Source organism: Centropristis striata, chromosome 23, assembly GCF_030273125.1.
Source record: "Centropristis striata isolate RG_2023a ecotype Rhode Island chromosome 23, C.striata_1.0, whole genome shotgun sequence".
NCBI classification, from domain to species: Eukaryota; Metazoa; Chordata; class Actinopteri; order Perciformes; family Serranidae; genus Centropristis; species Centropristis striata.
Window position 1 is genome coordinate 9018581 of NC_081539.1, and position 13558 is coordinate 9032138.

General features: G+C 42.5%; 1 protein-coding gene across 2 annotated transcripts in view; it reads left to right on the forward strand.

Moving 5' to 3' along the window:
- LOC131961865 (enhancer of polycomb homolog 1-like) overlaps nucleotides 1–13558 on the forward strand; it is a 33200-nt gene that overhangs the window by 5274 nt on the left and 14368 nt on the right. Inside the window, exons 1-6 of one of the 2 annotated variants that reach the window (XM_059326778.1) lie at nucleotides 11–448; nucleotides 8711–8870; nucleotides 10538–10683; nucleotides 11172–11378; nucleotides 11642–11790; nucleotides 13131–13284. In XM_059326778.1, the coding sequence (XP_059182761.1) occupies nucleotides 296–448; nucleotides 8711–8870; nucleotides 10538–10683; nucleotides 11172–11378; nucleotides 11642–11790; nucleotides 13131–13284 (969 nt within the window). In that variant the 5' untranslated portion in view covers nucleotides 11–295. Of the gene's footprint in view, nucleotides 1–10; nucleotides 449–8710; nucleotides 8871–10537; nucleotides 10684–11171; nucleotides 11379–11641; nucleotides 11791–13130; nucleotides 13285–13558 lie in introns of those variants that run through there. The other variant, XM_059326779.1, reaches the window with a different exon arrangement.

The window sequence follows — 13558 nt, forward strand, 5'->3', positions numbered from 1 at the left end:
CGAGGGGGTTGGGCCGCTTGGAGCGAGCGGAGAGCTGCATGAGTTTGTAATGTCCGCCATGTTGGCCATGGCGTATTGAACCGGGGAGGAACAGCGGAGCCTAGGAAAAAAAGAGACCGACAGAGAGCGACCGAGACCCGGGCCTGCCCGGCTCTGTTCGCGCTGCTACGGACCCAAGCCTACCCTCAATCGACCGGCCGACTCCTGTCACAGATTCATCCATGAGAACTCGAAGCAGACCTGCTGTTATTCCTAGCAGATCGAATAGATTTATGCTGCATCTTTTAATATAAAAATGAGTAAATTGTCGTTTCGGGCACGGGCGCTGGATGCTAGTAAGCCTCTACCCGTCTTCCGCTGCGAGGATTTGCCTGACCTGCACGAGTATGCCTCAATCAACCGGGCAGTGCCGCAGATGCCGACTGGGATGGAAAAAGAGGAGGAATCGGTATGTTTTTTTATTGCTACCCGACTGGTGCTGGATCACTTTGGCAGTGTTTTCATATCGAGGGGCGCCACTATGTTGCCTGCGCAAGCTTGTGCAAAATGGCCGCCATATCTGCTCTTTCGTGCACACGACGGATCTCGACGAATACTGAATATAACCGGCCCGCTCCACCACGGGAGTTATTATAAGGCTGCGACGGTTTGATATTTTATTCGTGAGCCGTGTTGTGTCCATTTGTTTCACTTGAAATTGCACCCGAAAGCACAAAGAAGTCACGTGACCCGTGCTCGCTCCACCATTTTGTTGACTTTCTCTTTGGTAAAGGCGAGCGGGATAGGCCTTTGGACGTGCTGTACTTTCCGTGAACAAATGCCAGGGGGAGACAGCGAGCCCCCAGCCCGGTTTGACAGCTAGGTGTTGCGTGTTGACAGCTCCAGCTCTGCCATGTGTGCTGCACACTGCCTTGCACTTACAGTCGCCAGTTTGGCGGAGGACGCAGGAAAGGGGGAGAAAAAAAAAATCTTGCAGAGCATTCCTTCTATTTAATCATAACATGCACCTGCAGAATTGCACAATGATGTGTTATAACATGAATGGTATGGCTTTGACGGTGTTATCCAGGATGCGGCTGCATTCGTATTTTCTGCTTGACGTCTGTGTTTGTCAATGGATGCATGAATATAGGCGTTTTATACATGTAAAGGCCCACAAAATTGCAAAAATTATCACTTTAAGTCATGTTGCTTTTAGTGTGCGGTTTGTAAACAGTTGTGGCTTTAGTTGAAATGTTTGCCATGCAAAATTTTCTTTATAACTGAGGTTTTATGCTACATTTTGGATGCTATATTTTTGTGGTTGTCTTATTTTAGCTTGTGCATCCTCCTTGTTTGTTCATACAGTAAAGTAGGTTACACACGCTCAACTGGTGTAAATATAGAAATGGTTTACATTATGCCTGTGGACAGATTATGCTAAGCCATGAGTACAACCCATTTGAACCACAGCTTGTCAGGTTGGATGTAGCTCCCATTTGAACCCTCAGCACAAGTCAAATAGGGTCACTCCCTTCAATTCACTTTCAACTGCACAGTAGAATAAACTCTTAACTTCCATGTTAACACTTTTTGTCAGGCCTGCTCAAGATTATTTTTGGATATAGGTATGTTGTTGTTGGTTAATAGCTGTTTTTTATTGCTACTTGTAGACAGACAGACAGAAAGCATCCATGGCTAGTGTATTAGCCGGTGTTTATTACCCCTCCTGACCCGCTCTGCTGAATTTCCCTGTCGCTTCATCAGCAGGAGAGCCCCCTCTATGCCGCCGAGATGCCTCAGCAGACACAAACATTAGGAAAGCACACACAGGGGCCCTGCAAAGTCAGCAGAAATCCTGCCCCCCTGTCGGCCCTCCCCCACCTACTGTACACATACTCACAGCGGCATTACATAACAGAGTGACGGAAGAGATAAAGAGGACAGTTTTACTACAAGGCTGTGCATGGCTTAGCTCCCTGACCCACATCCTGTCCAGCAACAATGGAGGCTCTCTGCGCCGAGCTGACTGAGTGACCACATGCTGACCTGAGAGTTATGTCTATTCAAGAAGCGAGTGAGCATGCATGGTGATGTTGATGAAGTTCTAGCATTGATGGCATCAGCACACATAGGAAGGAATATCTTTTTGTGACCCACCGGTTCTGTTGGCATGTTGTTTGTATCAGGATATACAGTTTGATGATCGAAAAGGATACATCTGGAGTCAGCGATAAGCCAAATCCATAGCTGATGGGCTTCTTCTTTTGGCTCATTTGAATCGCCAAAATAAGTGCCTTTGTATGTCTGCCTCCTCAGCATCTATGGCGTCAAAGCTGACAGAAATAATTAAACTCTAAAAGCACAATTTATGCACCATCTGTAGTTGCAGTGGAACAGGAAATGTGGCATTTCATTCACTATAATGTGCTTGTCCTACAAAGCATAGAACAGTTTGCATGCTGTGCTTAACTGGCTTTCAACACACATCACATGATTATATATGCAGTTCTGTTTTGCAGTTTGTGGGAGCAGAAAAGTTGGTGCATACGTCGCCTTAATGCTGGCCAACAGGAACATTTTGTCCTATCGCCTAATCAGGGAGTCTGTGATTGTTTGCACTAAAAGATTTGTAGAGATTCATCAAGTTCTTTTCAGAAGAGCAGGTGTAGTTTGTCACGAATCACAAGGGTCAGTTGGGCTCAGTAAAGTCTCAAAATGTGCAGTGTAGGAAGGGAACAAGGAGAGCAACAATATATCATAATTATGTAAATTTTTGCAGAACAAATCGCTGACGTTCATAATCAAGTAGGGATTAGAAATGGCAGTGTTTCTCTCAGATGCTCCCTTTGTAGAAGCCATATTATTTGGTTATGAGAAAGTGTGCATATATCTGTTAATGTGACAAATTATAAAATTGTCACAGTACTCAAAATAAAGACTACTTGCCACAATGACATGAGCTTTTAAAGGAACACACTCTTATTACAGTTACATTGCTGGTGCACAAACGACTGTGTGTTGCATGTTTTGCTCATTGGATTAACAGTTCAGTGTTTTTTGATAGTTTATTGATTCTCCTTTTGATTTAAAGATGTCATAAAACACCAATTAAGTCTTCTTAGTTGTGTTAGATGTAAAGGAATCTCGTGGTAGCGTGTCCTGTGTTGTGGCTCCCTGTTTGTTTCATTGCATGCATCGCTGTGCCTTGTGGGTTTGTAGATCGGGTGTATGCCTTGACTCACTGAGCAGATTGCCTTCCTCGCCTTCCTCTGGTCGGCATGAGTTGAAAACACCTGCTGGAGGCCACACTTTTGTTGCCATGGCAACTTTTGTTGGAGTCATCTATTTTTCTTGGGAACATTTAATGGAAGGAACGCGTGGTGCTGTGAAAAATAGATTTTCATTTGTCTCTCCTCTATCTGCATCTGTGGCCATGACAGAGAGCGGCACAGCCACTGTGAAGTCCTAGAACATTTTGTGTAGAAGGAACAAGAGACTTGGCGGTTCGATATTAGTTTGTTGTCTGTGCTGTGAGGGAAAGCACTTAGAAACTACACTGTAACTGAGGGATTGTCTTTTTTTGCCCATTGTGCGTCCATTAATGGTCATTAATTACATTCAGCTGTGTTCTCTCTTGGAAGTGCATCTTGTTTTTTGTCCGGGAAGAATCAGAAGAAAGACTTTTACAGAAAGAAACATACAGTAGGGTCTTGGAAGCTTTATATGGGGCATATCATGCTCATTTTTAGGCTTATATCTGTAATTTCGGTTTCTGCTAAAACCTGTGTACATGCTTAAGTGTGTGAAAAACGCATAATCTTTAAACATACTATCAAATGCTCAGTTGTAGTGCTTGTTTCTATAATCTCCCATAACGAAAAAATCACAGTCTGCTCTGATTGGTCATTGTGTCCAGGTTTTTAGCATCTCCCCTCTCTGTAGCCCCTTTCAAACTGTTCTTTCAAGCCACGATACCTCGTTCCGCAATGCCGGATTGCGATGTCAATGGACGGCAATAATACGCCGTTGCAGAATCAGCATGAATGTCCTAAGGTGAAATGACAGCAGAACTCCTTATGGCACTTTTGTGGAAAAGCAGTATGTAAAGGGCTTGTGTCTCTGCACCATCATTGCAGCTGGGGAATGACTGTAACAGCACTGAGGTGGCACTATCTACCAATATAAAGTACACATTATAACCTTACCTGACAGCTCATTTAAAGGCAGTTTCTGAATACAGGCCTTGTCTCTGTGGATTGAGAGTTTTGATGCGTTCACTGTATTAATATAGCACCTAGACATGCTTTATAATCGCACCAAAAACATGGAAGCCTGACCTTTTACAATATGGGACCTATCAATTTTAATTTAAACATGCAGTTGCAAGAGGTCCTAGAATAGCCTAACCTGCTCTTTCCCATGTGCCATTCTCAGAAGCCCTTTTATCCCCACTCACCCAATTCCTCAACAGAGGAAATCCCAGGCTGTGAACCTCGGTTGTGAGGATCACAGCTGCGAAAGATCAGGATATCTTTAAGTCTGAGGCAGCTCAGGGTAGCATGCTGCAATCTGCCAAGCCGATATCCTCTACAGAAGCGTGCAAAGGCAAGTCTGGGCCAGGCTCAGGTTTAATTGGTTCCGTACGCTCACTCTTTATGCAGGTTCCTTAACCCCCAAAGCTCAGGGTTCATCAGCATGTCAGACAGTGGGGTACACACAGGGCGATTTTTGAAGATGTTTGACAAGTAACACGAGGGAACAAACCCAGCGATGTGTCGGTTACACATTGGTTCATAGAGTTTACATAAGGTCATGTCACACCGGCTGACAACCCCTTAATGAAGCAGTAGTCTGTCCTTGTGTTTGCCAGCCTCTGTTTGTCATCAGAGCTACTGTCATGCCAGGTGGCTGCCGCTGAGTAATGGTGCATACAATATTTATGGATGTTTGGAGGAAACAAGTCTTACATTTAGACTTCAAAAATATGGTCGGTTTCCTCTGGATACTCTGGTTTCCTCCCACAGGCTGAAATTAGGTGATTTGGAGACAGCCCATAGGTGTGAACTGAAGTGTGAATGGGTGTATGTCAGCAGGTTTTAGACTTTTAGCTCATTGAACAGTGTGCTGAAGCTAAACCAGAGTTATAATGTTGATATAAACATTTCCATCAGCGCTTATAAGAAAAGTTGGACACAGCTTTTTTTGTCTCAACACTTAAAACAGTATATACATGTCATCAAAATGTTTCTCTTAAGTCAAGTCACACCTCCCTTCAACATAGATGTTCAGTGGCTTTTGTTTATGATTAGCTAAGATAGGCAGAATGCTTCAAATTAAATTGATTTAGCTGTATTCTCAGCTGTCAAACTGCTGTTAAATAAAGAGCTGAGGCAATTGCAAAAAATGTTATTGCAACTCAGCTGAGAATTTAGTTTAGTTTTTTTTTTCCTTTTGCAATTTACATTTAAAGTAAAAAGCTGCTGAGATCTTGGGACAAAGAACCACAGCATCTGCAGTTTTCAACCAACATTTTTTAGGCTGGCTAAGCAAGGGGTTGTTAAATGTAGGATCACACGAAACTGTTGGCTTATTGCAGGCGGTTGTGTATTTGTGGGCAGTGAACAAGGCTGTGCAAAAGTTTCAACAAGCTTGGCTGGACAGTCTGCACACACTGCAGCAATTGAAGCCAAATACGGCACTTTGTTTTTGCCCAAAACCTGTGATTTGCGTGTGTGAACATGCCAAATTGAGTCGCGTTTAAAGTCACACTCCAGCTTACATTGGTCACAAATAACTAGTGATTTGTGAATAGATGGCACTGTGTTTGTGGTACATGTATGTTTACATCCCAAACTCATTTAGAGCCACTAACAAGCAGGCAGTGGGTGATGGATGTTACTTTCACTTTAGTCCCAAGATCCTCAAGGTTAACTTTACAATGGTCTGCCTTAAAGAATAAGCACTTTTCTTTGTGTATTGGTTGTAGAGAAAGTGTACAACGCATGGCTTGTTGAGAAGCTTACCAGGGCAGATGGTTCAGCTCTGGACACATGCTGTGTCCTTTCATGCCAGCTCACAGCTCTGATATGGTTCTCCTGTTACTCCATGCAGAGCTCCTCATGGCTTTGGATTATACTTAAGGCCCTAACCACTTTAAACTCCCACGCAAGTGTGGAAGTGTCTAAAATTTAATGGGTTTTTGGATAATGACAATTAGCCATGCACAGACGCGGTTTAGTTGATGGTCATAATTGCCAGCCAGAATTTCTATGTCATTGAACACTGACCCATATCTCAAAATCCACCCAAGAATCTGTGGCTGTGAAAAAAATGTGTGTTACATGTAAAATGAGTAGGAGCCCTGTTAAAATACTTGTTAGAGCAAATGGACCTCACTTAGTTTGACTGGATTGGCCATCTGTTGCATGAAATGCTGAAAGAAGGCCTACAAAGACTGCTTTATACAAATGTTTGCTCAATCTGTAGTGCACAATGTATTGGATGCAGATGTTGTTACGAGGGTTAACAAAGGTCTACATTTAGATTCTAGTCCTTCAGTTCAAAGTGTGTTTGTGAAGTCCAAAAGTATGCAATTTATCTTGGTGTTGGATTCTTTTCAGCAGCACATTTTCGGCAACTATCAGTTTACATAATGTAAAAACATTCTGTGCTTGCTGAGTTCAAGAGTCAAAGTATGTGACTCATTTGCCAACGAGTCTGCTTTTGCTGCCGAGTTAGTTAAAGTACCAGATTTGCTGCTGTTGAAACTCACAGGTGTTTAATCTATGATCCCCTGGTTGAGAATGTGCAAAAGCATTTTTGCAAACTTCTAGGCACGATTTCTGACAAACTTTGTAACTGACAGTAGCTGGAAGTCGTAGCAAAGGAAAACAATGAATCACTGTTGTGATAGTAGGGTTACCTGTGCAGGGCTGCAAATGACGTCTTTGCCAGAGAGCCAGAGAGGTTTTTTGAAGTACAACCACGCTCACTGAATCTCACCTCTTTGTACTCACAGTGGATTGACACACCAGTGCACTTGCTGATGCTACTTGTATCTCAGACAGGCCTTGCTTCAACACCCACAAATCCAACATTACTCCTCTACCAGTGACTCATTTCTCCTGAGACACAGCCTTGAGATCTGTGATGGTATATATTAGCATAGCATACTATGACAAATAGTCGGTTAGACAAGCCTCGACAAATGATTGGAGATAAGGATGAAAAATAAGAGCTAAGAAATGCCAGGAAAAAGCATTGGAAGATAATCAGTAAAAGGAATTTAAAAGGATTTAGGTTGATGTGTGGAAGCCCTATCTTGTTTTGAAATGCCTTGTTTTGGGATAATTGCCAGTACTCATTGCAATAATTTTAACAGGCAGGCTAGTATTCCCATTACATGCTCCAGAACTAATACTGAGATATTAAAAAAAACACCAAAAAAGAATATTGGTGTATTTGTGTTTATTTAAGATGTACTTTTCTTAATTATACAACTATGTCTCCATATTTTCTGCAACGTATTATGCAAGTCTGACAGTTTTTGGATCATAATCTCTCCTAATATGTGTGATGTAATTTGGGATTGGGCTGAGGCAGTTTGGATTGATTCTGTGCTACATACAATAATACAATAACCCACAAGCCTGTACTCTCCTGTGCTTTTAGTTCCAATCTTCATTCATAACATTGACATTTGAGTTTTAAATCAACATTCAAATGCTGTGCAGCTTCTTCTTTTTTTGCTTGTCTATTTATTCAATTTAAACCCAGTATTTTTGACAGTTACAGATAAAGATTAGGCTACACTAATATTAGCGTTATACTATTCATTGAATTAGATTCCATTGGTGGCTGCATAGGATTGTTACAGACTCTTTTGATCCGTCAATGCCAGTAGGAGACTTTTCTCCAGGCAGCTCATGAGACTTAGACTTCAGTGAGCTGCTGTAGCAACTTTGAGGTCTCACCCCAGACTACATCAACTCAATGCTGAATCAGCAAATGTTCTGATGTTGGTTTGATCCAGTGCTGCCACAGGCCACCAGCCTGCTGTGTCCCCCGGTTTTGGGTTTGAACTGGCTGAATTTGAGTTGCTACAGCAGGAATGGGCTGCTTATTCTCATCTCATTTGTGTTCTGATAAACGGAGAGGGGGCTCAAGAACGGGGCTGAGTGAAAAACCAATTTTACCCATGAATGAAATGAAAATGTATTTTTTGCCAATAATTAAACCGATGACTCGCTTTATTCAAATTGAGGAGTTTGTTCAAAACTATTTGGGTTGATGATGTCATAAAGTATGACGACAGACATTCAAAGCTTCATCCAAATACCTCCAAAAAAAAGTTTAAAAGCCAGTCATATAATCAGGAATATCTGGTTGATTTGTTGGTTGTTAGTCCTCTATAAAGTAAACTGGGTTCCTGTATTCAGTGTATCTGGAAACAAATGGAAAATGTATTAACTTGTGATGAAACAGCAGTTGTCTTTCACCAACCAAATCAGTCTTGCTCATTTTTTATTCCCTTTACACAACAGTTTACTTATTTGCTGATGCATATCCATGTAATTAAGAGGTTTTTTAATGAAAACATTTTTGGTCTACTGGTTGATAAATCTGATATGTCTCTCATAAAAAAGAACAGCATACAGCTAATTCTGCAGAGCTCCTTATATGGAAGAGTATATTGTAAACAGCTGTTTTCTTTCGTTCTTCCTTCCAGGAGCACCATCTCCAGCGGGCCATCTCGGCGCAGCAGGTATATGGCGAGAAGCGGGACAACATGGTCATCCCTGTCCCCGAGGCAGAGCGAAACATCACGCACTACGAGTCCCTCTACCCTGGGGAGTTCAAGATGCCAAAGCAGCTTATTCACATACAGCGTGAGTAGCAGCCCGCTTGCAACAGGATTATCCTCTTAGCTGTGTCAGTGGTCTGTGAGCACGTGGTGATGTTGCCATTTGGATGCATCGGGTATGTCTGATGGTTTCAGTGGGTTTATGCTGCTGATTAAGAGATTTGTGCGTTTAAGTTGGGGCTTTGCGAAGCAGTTTTGAGTTTGAGGTCAGCCCAACTCACTATTAAATACACAAGCCTCATTTGTGTCATATCACCTGCTAGAAAAAAAAGTCTTGTCATATAGAAACCCTTTGTGTGGAACCTAAAAATCACTACCACATGTGGATGATCAGACACAGCAGTGCAGCACATTTCATGTGGGAAAGGGACATCTGTACGTCTGTCTGTCTCGACACGCATTGTGTGTCACATTGAGACTGTTGTTGTCCCCAGAGGGTCTGACAGCAGATGTGTGATTTCAGAAAATGTTTGAAAGTGTTGGAGCAGTCCCCATGGGTGATACAAATTAGGGGTCAGCAGGTTATTGCCAGAGGTTGAAAGAAGAATCGTGCTGACGACATGCTCAATACAAAATTGAATCTGGCATATTCACACCAAAAAGAAGTGCTGTCTATCTCCAGTGTTACTGCCTGAAATTCCACACATCCCTCTGTGCTGTGGTTGCAGGCTGTGTAAGAGTGGTTTGTTTTATGCTTCCTATAATGATTATAGAAGTTCCCTCATCTGGAGAGAATGGCATTAAAAAAACATAGTTTGTTTTGCTGTTTACTGCAGCCATTAGATGTACTTTGTGTAAATTGGCTTCATGTAAACCCAAGAGACCACTGTAGCAGATCTTTTCACTATCATTTTTCTGCAACAGTTCAATTGTGGGGTTGTGAAAGGGACTGCCACATACCTTTCCAAATGCTTCAGGTTTTGACAGGTTAATGTGTTGATGAGTGCTGCTCTGATAGTGACACCGCTGTAAACATTTGGGGTTTTTTCTTCCACTGCTCAAAGAAGTTGATGTATTACAACAGACAGCCACTTTTTTGCATTTTACCACACTAATGTGTTATTCTCTGTAGAATCTCCAGGCCATGACTGGGGATTCTGGCCAGACTGACTGGTTGGGCAAAAATCCTTAGCCACAGGCAATATTTATGAGCAAGTGGCTGGTTAAGTTCCCAGCCTGGAAACTGATCTTTGTCCTGAAGCATTGCTTCACTGAACCAAACACAAGCACTGTGCTTTGTCATGATAGAATAGTGTTAATTTTTTTAACAATGGTTGGAAGTAGTTGTCGTAGAACAAAAGTATCTGAATTTCATACCCTGTGGCTTGTTGTACATGACTTTGCATGAAAAGTACTGTAAATGAAAATACAAATGGCTCTGCATTTAGAATTATGACATGGCATTATTTAACTTTGGCAGCTCATATTTGCTTTTGAAACATTCTTCCCAAAATTGTCTGTGAAAGCTTAAAAGTGTAGCTTTCTTTTCACCAAGTATTAAAAATATGTTTGATATGTTTGAATATCTTCTAATTATTTAATAAGTCAAGTTCATGCACAGTACACTCTACTCTAGCAGTGTTTACAGTAGCGATGTTGTGTCTTGTTCAGGCAGTCCTGTTGCTGGCAAAGCCTTTGAATTAATGTGTCCGTGTCTGTCTCTTCTGTAACTAACTCCTCTCCATCTCACAGCTTTCAGTTTGGATACAGAGCAGCCAGACTACGACCTAGATTCAGAAGATGAGACGTTTGTGAATAAGCTGAAGAAGAAAATGGAAATCACAGCCCTGCAGTTTGAGGAAATGATAGACCGACTGGAGAAAGGCAGCGGACAGCAGGTATTTGTCAGTCTGTGTGGGGGGAAAATACTGGTTTGCATGGTGTTTGCACAAACACTTCTCTGGCTTTACTTTTACACAGAATAAATAAGCCAACTGAGTCAGATGTGCTTTACGCTGTTGTGAATGGAATACTGGTTCTTACCCTGTAATTTAGTCATTCCAGCTACTGCATGAAGTATTTTTAATCTCTGACTAATAAGTAGGCTTCTTAAACTCATACAACTGTCAAACTTAAAAGTATGAGTTTATGACATGTGCCTGAAGGCAACAAGACTCCCACACACTGCTGCAAGCCAGAAAGCTTTGTTTTGTTGTGTTTATGGCTGTTTGTAATGTCTGCAGGTTGTTTGAAACACCTGGTTTAAACTCTGTGTTTATTATGTCTTTATTATCCGTGTAACAAATAAGTACTTGTGGTATTTATTGTCACCGTTCTGCTGCTCTCACCTGTCCACTGACTCGGTCTCTCCCGTGTTGCTCGGCAGCTCGTCAGTCTCCAGGAGGCCAAACTGCTGCTGAAAGAGGACGACGAGCTGATCAAGGAGGTGTTTGACTACTGGAGCCGCAAAAGGAAAACCTGCAAAGGCGGCTCCCTCATCCCCAACGTCAAGCAGGAGAAGAGGGATGGCTCTAGCACCAGCGACCCCTATGTGGCCTTCCGCCGACGGACGGAGAAGATGCAGACCAGGAAGGTAGGAGAACGAGGCAGATGAACAAGATGTGCTGTTGAACTTCTTGCTTGTTATTGGCCAAACAAAGGCACGTTTTGAACAGGCACTGCTGCAGTAGCTGGTAATCCTGCTTTGATGTGTGTCTACATTGGCCCCAAAATAAAAGTTTTAAAAACATTTTAGAGCCTCAGCAACTTGGTGTCTGAAAAGTTTCAGGATAGATGGGAACCCTTCATGGCTTTTCGTCTCATCGCTGTTCTCTTTTTTTTTTTTTTTTTTTTAAGAACCGAAAGAATGACGAGGCATCGTATGAGAAGATGCTGAAGCTGCGCAGGGACCTGAGCCGAGCTGTCACCATCCTGGAGATGATCAAGAGGAGGGAAAAGAGCAAGAGGGAACTGCTGCACCTCACACTGGAGATTGTGGAGAAGAGGTAAGAAAGACCAGCGAGGGAAATTGGTCCGGAGAGAGTTTGGCAGTAGTTGTTAGAGTAGTCTGCACTGCATCAACTACCTTATTAGGCAAGTAGCTGCTATTAAGAGGCTTTTTCACTGGGATTTATGATGCAGGAGTATGATAAAGGCATGCTTCACTTGTCTGATTAGATGAATCCATGAACAGATGCATTTCTTTTGCAGCTGTTCTTTCCGCAGTGTTTCGGGAATTGTTTCCAATAGGATTTTAAAACACTAATTGTTCAGCTCCTGAAAAGCTGAAAAGTCGACGGTGTAAGACCTTTGCTGCATGTGGTGTTTTTTGATGGCTTCTGTGGTTAACCTTCATGTTTGATAAGGCGTTTGTTTACTTGTCGAGTTGAAATCCCAAGTAGAGGCCATTAGGACGCTTGTCTGCAAGACTGATAGTGTAAATGAGTCAACCGCATATTTTTTGTAAAGTCAGGCTTCGCTGCGTGTGTTAATTGGGGCCACAGTTATGTACACTGTTTTGCATGCATTATCAATTTAGAGTTCACCCTGTTAATTCAGTAGTGTCAGGAGCAAATTAGCTTATTGACTTCTCAGCTTGAATCTTTTTCCGCAGTTTGTTAGGAAGTACACTGGACTATATGTTATTATTTTGTGTTTTTAATCTATTTTTTTCGCTCCACTTTGAATTGTTCTCTGTTTCCCCAGCAGAGCCTTTGAGATCCATCTAAACATGACATGGCAACGGAATGAATTTGCTCTGAAAGTAGCTGTCAGTGTGAGCTTAAATTGGACCCTTCTCCTTGAAGTGCTTTTGATTTGTAGTGACATTTCAATTTCCTCTTGTTATCCCAGCCTGGTTTCTGCCTGCGCATCACTGCCAGTGTTCACTCCCAGATTGGACCACTCTATTCTCGGTAGATAGCTTCTCCGGCCCACTCCATGATATAATGCCGGCGTAGAGTGACCCAGGTGTACTGCATAGTGTGTGTAGTCTGACAGGAGTGTGTTTTGGGCAGTTCTTTTGCACTGAAGTTGAGCTTCTTTTGTATGATGGCCACAGCTGTACGGTTGTACAATTATGCTTTAATTTGCAATCATGTTGCTGAATAATGCAGTATGAGCGGTCTCCTCCGTACTGCAGTAAATGTTAACTGACATCGTGTTTGGGCCCCTTTTTCACTGATAACTGACCTGATGCTACTGGGACCTGTTTCTGTGAATTCATAAATATTTAAACTTGCTCAATTCAACCATAAAACGAGCCCGAAATCCATCCTGCAGTTGGCTTGTAAATATGCGCCTTCTTCTGCTCACCAACTCATCTACCCTTTTCTGTTTCCTTCAGGAATGCAATGCCAGACTTGGGCAGCGAGGTGATGGCAGAGGCTCTTGCACAGCGAGCTCTAGTGAAGCCTGTCTACACCATCCCCATCATTCCCCCATCCAGCAGCAACCAGTACAGACACCAGGACCACTTGGATATGAAGGACTACAAGAAAGTAAGGGCGTCTTCACTCACAACACGCTGGCTTCCCCTTAATGATGTCAGGAAACAGAATGGAAAATGATTTCCAGAGAAAACTTCGACTTCACATTTGTCCTTCACTTGAGTCAATAAATTCACACATTGATGAAGCGAGTAGTTCTACAATGCAGTACGCTGTACTGAACACTGACTAAAACGAGAAAAGTTTGCAAGGCTGAGGTGGAGGGGCATTTCCTAAAGACAAGCTCACATTTTGGGTTGGAAGGAGAGAAACACACCCACTTTTA